Source organism: Oncorhynchus keta, chromosome 34 (genome assembly GCF_023373465.1).
Source record: "Oncorhynchus keta strain PuntledgeMale-10-30-2019 chromosome 34, Oket_V2, whole genome shotgun sequence".
In the NCBI taxonomy this organism is placed as follows: Eukaryota; Metazoa; Chordata; class Actinopteri; order Salmoniformes; family Salmonidae; genus Oncorhynchus; species Oncorhynchus keta.
In genome coordinates this window covers 55,204,367-55,213,067 of record NC_068454.1, presented here as the reverse complement: position 1 = coordinate 55,213,067, position 8,701 = coordinate 55,204,367, and the positions used below count along the sequence as shown (strand labels likewise).

The 8,701-nt window shown below is 42.6% G+C and overlaps 1 protein-coding gene across 2 annotated transcripts in view; it reads left to right on the top strand.

The window, feature by feature from the left end:
* Window positions 1-662: 662 nt before the first annotated feature.
* The window catches only part of LOC118367300 (zinc finger protein 236-like), a 92,906-nt gene continuing 84,867 nt past the window's right edge, over window positions 663-8,701 (top strand). For both annotated transcript variants that reach the window (XM_035750623.2, XM_035750622.2), the window contains exons 1-5: window positions 663-831; window positions 5,737-5,870; window positions 6,887-7,051; window positions 7,620-7,798; window positions 8,044-8,174. In XM_035750623.2, coding sequence (XP_035606516.2) covers window positions 780-831; window positions 5,737-5,870; window positions 6,887-7,051; window positions 7,620-7,798; window positions 8,044-8,174 — 661 coding nt within the window. In that variant the 5' untranslated portion in view covers window positions 663-779. The remainder of the gene's footprint in view (window positions 832-5,736; window positions 5,871-6,886; window positions 7,052-7,619; window positions 7,799-8,043; window positions 8,175-8,701) is intronic.

Genomic DNA, 8,701 nt, shown 5'->3' with positions numbered 1-8,701 from the left:
CAACAGATTGGTCAGGGGGACACTACTACTGAAAAGTTTACGAAGCACGGTAGTACCCCGCCATTCCCAGGAAGCGCATCAGTTCTTTCTTTGTGGACGGCTGTGGGAACTGCTTCACAGCCTGGACCTTGGCTTCCACGGGACAGACAAAACCCTGACCAACAACCTTGCCTAGGTATGTGACTGTAGCTTTGGCAAACTCACATTTTGCCAAATTAATAGTCAAACTGGCCCACACCAGTCTTTCGAACAGGGCTTGCACTCTCCAAACATGCTCCTCCCAGGAGTCTGGGTAGATGACCACGTCGTTCAAATACACGGCACACCCTTCCAGACCTGAGACCACCGGATTCATTAGCCTCTGGAAGGTGGCTGGAGCATTCCGCAAGCCGAACTCTATAGGTGTAGCCAAGATATTGTAAGGAGATTTTTTTTTAAATACTCATAATTGAGTAACAATGCTTCTGCATTAAAAAGTTGACTCACACGCAGGATATGATTATTGAACCAGTTCTTAAAAAAAAAAAAAAATATAGACTTTATTCCCTATTCTTATTAAGAATTTGATGACACTCCTGCTTCTCCTTGAGACAATGCATATCCATATACGCTAGATGTCTCCCTCCTCCATGCATCGGAGCCTCACAACAAGTAGCCAAGCTAGACGTGCACTACTACCGCACTGAAGAGTTCATGTGTTCGCGAAGTGCTCGTGGTGAGGCAGTTGCCATTTTGAAACCCAAATCGTTCACAGTACACCCGCCCTGAAACCTGGAACTATGCCGCGGGGCCGGCCTCGCAAACTGAGGGATAAAACCAACGACGGAACAGGTAATCAGTCCAAAATATCACGAATAAAAAAAGGCAGCAACCATGCTGTTTACACAAGTTCGTAATGAATGGACAAGCTGCTGCGTAGCTGAGATAAACTCACTTGAGTATAGTGTATATAGTCCCCGGATATAGTATTCCGGGTGTCCATGGCTTTGTACTGTAAAGTAGTGATTGAGGCGGAATGATATTAATAACATTTCGGTGGCTCTACTTATCCAGATTCAGTCTAATTTACACTTCAGTGAGGCCGTAGTTCCCGTAGAGTCCTGTCAAATATAGAGCATTTGGCTAAGTAACGTTAGTTCGATGTGTTTTTCCTGACTCGTGTGTTAGCATGTTGGTGCTAGGCAGTTGGGTAACAGGCTAGCCTTTGTTTTTATTTTTTTGTGTGCGAGGAGATGTCACTCGGCTAGCCAAACCATCAAGAAAGTGGAGTGTTTCACCATCCGGTCTCAGTTCGATGCAGCTCGATAGCCACATCAGCGAGTTATAACTACTACTGTTGACCCTAGTTAACTAACATTAGTTTAGCATCCAACTCAGGTTGAGTGATCAGAAGAGAATGGTTTTTATGCATGTGGCTAAGTTAAAGTTAGTTGCCATCCTGTTGCTAACTAGCGCGTTGCCAGCGAGATACAGCTGTAATACCAAAAGAAAACGAAGAATATCCCTATGCCAGAATTAAGTCAACTGGTAGTGAGCTAGCTGGTTTCGTAAGAGTAGTAACGTTAGTTAGACGAGCTAGCTATAGTATCAGATAATTTTTCCACGTTTAGTTTTATGACAGCCTACTAACTCGTCCAAGGAACTAGCTTGCGTAAAGTATGTTCTACCAGCTAGGCCATCAGGTGTGTAATCATTACTACTAGAAACTAGCGTTTCTATTGGTCAGATTCAGTTAGGTCCATCCCTATTAGCTGATCCGGTCCAATAGAAACGCTAGTTTTGTTCAAATGTTGTGATGATTACACCCTAGGAATATTCAGTGGGTTTGTTTAGTGCATTTGGTCACCAATCTTTTCTGAGTCAAAATGCAAGGCGAGATCTACCACTGAACATGACTTAAAAAAGCAAGCCTATGCAACATTAGCCTATTAAAAACGGTACTGTAGCAATGAGGTTTGTGCACTAGCCTATAGGCCCAATACATTATCACCGCATTGCTTGAATTGCCCTGCCAATGCATTGTTGTTTGGACCATTAAAAAAAAATATATAAGGTAAGCTATAGGATCACACCAGTAAGGGTCAGTTGTTGTATTACTTCTGAGGTACAGCTGAGTGAGCATACATTTAAATAATTTGCTTTCTATTGTACTGGGCTGATGGTGCCTGTATCTGGCCAGTCTCAGTGGAGAGGGCAGACTTAGGGTCTGCCTCTCAATGTCCCTCCACTCCCTTTCCACCCCTGACACTGACCAAAAAGTGACAGTCTTCCAGTTGATGGTGAAACTTGAGTCGCATCGCATTATTTCTGCTTCATGCACAAATTCATGTTACTCCTATGAACAGAGAAAGTGAAATATTCCTCGATATAGAAAAATAATTAAAGACCTGAGCTGCTAATAATAATGCAGGCCTATTGATACAATTTCCTACTCATTACAACTCAGTGATGGTTGTAGCGCGAGTGGAAGTAGGAAGAACCTACATTTTATGGCTTATAAAAGTGTTGAATAAAAGTTTTTGATATTGCAGAGTAAAAACAAGGACTCACTCATAAAAACGGCAGCTCTTTGATGTATTCGTTGACAGTCTCTAGTAATGGCTTTAAAAGTTTTTGAAATCTCACAGTATTGACTTTTCTGTAGCTTACTTTTATGCCTGCTATGTTACTGCAGACACTGTAATCTTAGCCATCCAATTGGTCAGCGTTGGACCTATAGTGCACTTGATTTGCTCTCCGGGCATGCCAGGTAGGCAGAGTTTGTACCTTAAGACACATGAAATGGTTCAAAATCAATTGTCGACAAAACAAAATATGTTAGACAGGGAGGGATATTTCTGAGGTCAATTGCGGTGGAAACTCTTCTATGCGCAAACATGTCACAGTTAACTTGGAGTCACGTGATGTTGTAGCCTACTACCACCACGACATATGACCCGCCCATATGACCATTACACACAACATGCGCAATGGATAATTTCAGTGACATATTTCAAAAACAACTTGTGTACCTCTAATTTTCTATCAATGAGCTGGGCACATGTAGTACTTCCAGAAAATATACAGGCCTATACATATACAGTGCCTTGCGAAAGTATTCGGCCCCCTTGAAGTTTGCGACCTTTTGCCACATTTCAGGCTTCAAACATAAAGATATAAAACTGTATTTTGTTGTGAAGAATCAACAACAAGTGGCACACAATCATGAAGTGGAACGACATTTATTGGATATTTCAAACTTTTTTAACAAATCAAAAACTGAAAAATTGGGCGTGCAAAATTATTCAGCCCCTTTACTTTCAGTGCAGCAGACTCTCCAGAAGTTCAGTAAGGATCTCTGAATGATCCAATGTTGACCTAAATGACTAATGATGATAGATACAATCCACCTGTGTGTAATCAAGTCTCCGTATAAATGCACCTGCACTGTGATAGTCTCAGAGGTCCGTTAAAAGCGCAGAGAGCATCATGAAGAACAAGGAACACACCAGGCAGGTCCGAGATACTGTTGTGAAGAAGTTTAAAGCCGGATTTGGATACAAAAAGATTTCCCAAGCTTTAAACATCCCAAGGAGCACTGTGTAAGCGATAATATTGAAATGGAAGGAGTATCAGACCACTGCAAATCTACCAAGGCCGTCCCTCTAAACTTTCAGCTCATACAAGGAGAAGACTGATCAGAGATGCAGCCAAGAGGCCCATGATCACTCTGGATGAACTGCAGAGATCTACAGCTGAGGTGGGAGACTGTCCATAGGACAACAATCAGTCGTATATTGCACAAATCTGGCCTTAATGGAAGAGTGGCAAGAAGAAAGCCATTTCTTAAAGATATCCATTAAAAAGTGTAGTTTAAAGTTTGCCACAAGCCACCTGGGAGACACACCAAACATGTGGAAGAAGGTGCTCTGGTCAGATGAAACCAAAATTGAAATTTTTGGCAACAATGCAAAACGTTATGTTTGGCGTAAAAGCAACACAGCACATCACCCTGAACTCACCATCCCCACTGTCAAACATGGTGGTGGCAGCATCATGGTTTGGGCCTGTTTTTCTTCAGCAGGGACAGGGAAGATGGTTAAAATTGATGGGAAGATGGATGGAACCAAATACAGGACCATTCTGGAAGAAAACCTGATGGAGTCTGCAAAAGACCTGAGACTGGGACGGAGATTTGTATTCCAACAAGACAATGATCCAAAACATAAAGCAAAATCTACAATGGACTGGTTCAAGAATAAACATATCCAGGTGTTAGAATGGCCAAGTCAAAGTCCAGACCTGAATCCAATCGAGAATCTGTGGAAAGAACTGAACTGCTGTTCACAAATGCTCTCCATCCAACCTCACTGAGCTCGAGTTGTTTTGCAAGGAGGAATGGGAAAAAATGTCAGTCTCTCGATGTGCAAAACTGATAGAGACATACCCCAAGCGACTTACAGCTGTAATCGCAGCAAAAGGTGGTGCTACAAAGTATTAACTTTAAGGGGGCTGAATAATTTTGCACGCCCAATTTTTCAGTTTTTGATTTGTTAAAAAAGTTTGAAATATCCAATAAATGTCGTTCCACTTCATGATTGTGTCCCACTTGTTGTTGATTCGTCACAAAAAAAATACAGTTTTATATCTTTATGTTTGAAGCCTGAAATGTGGCAAAAGGTTGCAAAGTTCAAGGGGGCCGAATACTTTCGCAAGGCACTGTATACAATATGACCAAGTGAAGTGCAATTATGAGATTGCAACAGTTGTCATAAAAAGTAGGCCCCATCCAGAAAGAACTCATAGTCCCCCTGATATTCAAATTCGACCCCTGACATTTTATGTGGCCTCTGGTCACTAATTTCATAGACTTAAAGAACAAATCATATTGACCATTGTGCATACTGAAACTGAACTCCCTGTTTGCTCCCTAGCCCATGCCCCTGGCCCTAATCCTTCAATGTTTGCAGATCTGTAAGGTCAGCCTGACCTGGTCAGGTGTATCAATATGGTGGTAGCATCACCACTGCACTGCGTAGGCTACCTATCCAGACCTTTCAGATTTGCAAACATTGAAAGATTAGGCTAGTACCAAGGGGAAGGGGTTTGTAGTGATTTGGGACAGGCTCGTATCTGTTACCCCATGTAGGCCTGCCCATTACCTGATTTGGCTACCAGATAAAGGCTAGCATAATAGGCCAAAACATATTAGTGGATGATCTGTCTCTGTGTCTTAACCCTCTTTTTAGTTTAAATATGAAAATGACAATAAAATGTGATTTATTAGGGCTATTCCATTGCTTGGCTGCTTGCTATTTGGATTTGTTTAGTTCTAAATATCACACATCAATCAGACTGAAAAATGCATACAAACCCAGGGTTTTCCCCAACTAATGTAAGATGTGCTTTGCCACCTTGTGGACTGGCTGCACCACTATTTATATATATATTTTAAAACTGTGTTATCATATAAGGCCATTATTTTCTCTAGATCACATGAAATGGCAGTTGCAGATGTTCAAATGCTGCCCCCCCCATTGCCAGACTTAGCAGCATCACACTGTTAAACAAATCCTGGGGAGAACCCTGCAAACCCTAAACCTAATATTTTACGGTCTTGAATCTGCTGGGAAATAGGCTGGTGGACCAAAGCATTAGGGAAATTGCAGATACCGTTTAAGTAACCTAATTATGAGCACCATGGTAATATGATGGTAATTATAATGTTTTTGTCTCCCTCTCTCTTTCTGTCAACAGAGGGTATATCTGGAGCCAAGCAGGACTACAGCCATGGAGATTCCAAGGACAACAAGTGCACCGTCTGCTCCCAGAGCTTCACTACTGAGAGCCAGCTACAGAGGCACCAGCGCGACCATGAGGCCAACGACAAGGCAAGCATAGTGCAAAGGGCCAGACGAGGCCGTTTGACACGACATAGGCTGGACAGACCTAGCCTGGGTGCCGGTCTCTTTCTGCTCTTTTGCCAACGCCTTATGGAATTGCCATGCCAATGTTTAGCATGACAATGACAATGGAGTAAGCAAAAGCATAAACCCATCTGGGACCAGGCTAGTACAGACCTACCTTAATGATCTCATTTGATATGGATAGAAATGTACTTCATTCACATGATTGATTTAGTGTATGTATGAATGGTGTGCCGGATGTGAAAACACTAGATATACGTTACATCCATTGTTGATGAAGGTGAAGAACCCCCCCCCCAAAAAGTACCAGCATATAGGCCTAATCCTTTTACTGATGTTTCTGCCCGACACACGGATGAGTTGTCCTCAGACAACAGTTGTAGCTTGTCCACAGAGATACAGCACGAGTAGATTTAAGCTTGTGTTTACTATTCATTATTCAGCCATCAAGAGTGAGAGAGCCTCTTTGCAGGCCAGTGAGCAAACAGTCAGACAGAGGTAACATCCTCTTAAGACAAATAACTCCATGTATGAGGGAAATGTAGTGCCACTAGAGAGCAAATGCAACTGACAAGAGTTATTGAATAAATAAATATATTAGAAAACATACCCAGGAAATAAGACCTTCAGCCACGCAGACCAACTGACATTGGCCTGAAAATTATAACAGGAGAGAAAATATACTGTCCGGACTATTTGTTATTGTAGGACTCAGTTACTCAGTCACATTTAAAAAATACTTTAAAGTAATTTAGCAGACAGTCCTATCCAGAGTGACATACAGGATCAATAAAGGTTAAGTGCCTTGCAAAGGCACATCTCCATATTTTTCACTTGCTCTGCTTGGTGATTCGAATCAGCGATCTTTCGGTTACTGGCCCAACACTCTTAACCACTAGGCTACCCGCAGCCCACACAGTCACTCCCTTGTGTACACTCACTCACTTACTCACTGTCTTTTCTCTCTTTCTCCCTTCCAGCCTCACCGGTGCGACCAGTGTGCCCAGACGTTTAACGTGGAGTTCAACCTCACGCTCCACAAGTCCACACACGCCACCTCCAACCCCACCTGCCCGGTGTGCCACAAGAAGTTCTCCCGCGTGGCCAGTCTCAAGTCCCATATCATGCTGCATGAGAAGGAGGAGGTCAGTCAATCAGTGGTATGGGGCGGCAGGTAGCCTAGTGGTTAGAGCATTGGGCCAGTAACTGAAAGGTTGCTGGATCGAATCCCCGAGCTGACAAGGTAAAAATCTGTCGTTCTGCCCCTGAACAAGGCTGTTCCTCGGTAGCCCGTCATTGTAAATAAGAATTTGTTCTTAACTGACTTGTCTAGTTAAATAAAGGTAAAATAAAAACATATGATTGAACTCATTCAAACATGTAATTAAAAAAATGTGAATGTCTTCTATCTGCTGTGAAATATGGTTTATCGAAGGTTAAAATGTAATTTGTAGCTGGTGGCTACTACTTTTCATTATCTTATTTATTCAATGAATTACTAAATATCTGTGGACTTTTTCACATCAGGTCACAACCATCCTCATAATAATAATAATAATGATGATAATACATATAATTTATATAGGTGACAGCTTTCTAAAGCACATGCATGTCTTCTGAATTGGGGTCCTTCTCCGTCCTCCTCCTCTTGTCTGTGACCTCATCTTCTCATCTCTTTCTCCGCCTCTGTTCTTTCCCCCTCTCCTCCTCTAGAATCTGATCTGTACAGAGTGTGGCGACGAGTTCATTCTCCACAGTCAGCTCATGCTGCATCTGGAGGAGCACCGCAAAGAGCTGTCTGGGGCCAAGGTGTACACCTGCAAGACCTGCAGCAAGGAGTTCAAGATGGCGGGCCAGCTCAAGGAACACACCAAGACCCACATCAAGATGAGGTTAGAGAGCGAGGGGACAGTAGCACAGAGGGTCTCAGGTTTATTGATACTGTTGTCTAAAGTGCTTGTTTAGCAACACATTACTAAGTGTACTGGGTGCCTCTTATCTCCCTGTGTCTTTCTGATTCCTATTTTTTGTTTGGAGGACCAGCAGTTAAATTGTGTTTCAAAAGAACAACCTGACCCAAAGACTGTTTCCACATTGCGTTGATTTCTGTTTCTCTGCACTTGTTTTTTTCCATCAGGCCACTCAGCTCGAATTCCAGAAACTACAAGAAGAATATTGATCGCAGTGGATTTACCAACAGCTGTCAGCATTGTGGCAAGACGTTTAAAAAGCCCAGCCAGCTCGTTCGACACACACGAATACACACAGGTAAGCAAAAGACAGCTGGGTCATGTTCATTATGGTACACATCAGAAAACATTGAAAAACATTTTGCAACTGAAAATGAGTCCTTCCATGTTTTATGTTTTCTTCCATTTCATGCCTAATGAACACGACCGAAGACTCAGATTTGGATTTGGTAACGTCAGAAAGCAAATTAATTGGAGAGCATGAGATGAAATAATGGCCTCTTCAGCCTTAGGCCCAGTCAGTATGCTGTATCACTGTTGGACACCAGGGGTCTCCACCATGATTGGGAATAATCCTTGTCTCTTATCAACAAGGACTCCTTTTTCACTGTTGCACCTACTAAGGATTCTGTCACAGGAGGCTGCTGAAGGGAGGACGGTTCATAATAATGGCCGGAACGGAGTGAATGGAATGGCATCAAACACCTGGAGACCCTGTGTTTGATGTATTTTATAGCAATCCGCTCCAGTTGTTATTACGAGCCCGTTCTCCCCAATTAAGGTGCCACCAACCTAGTTAATACACAGGAGGCAAAGGCCACATTT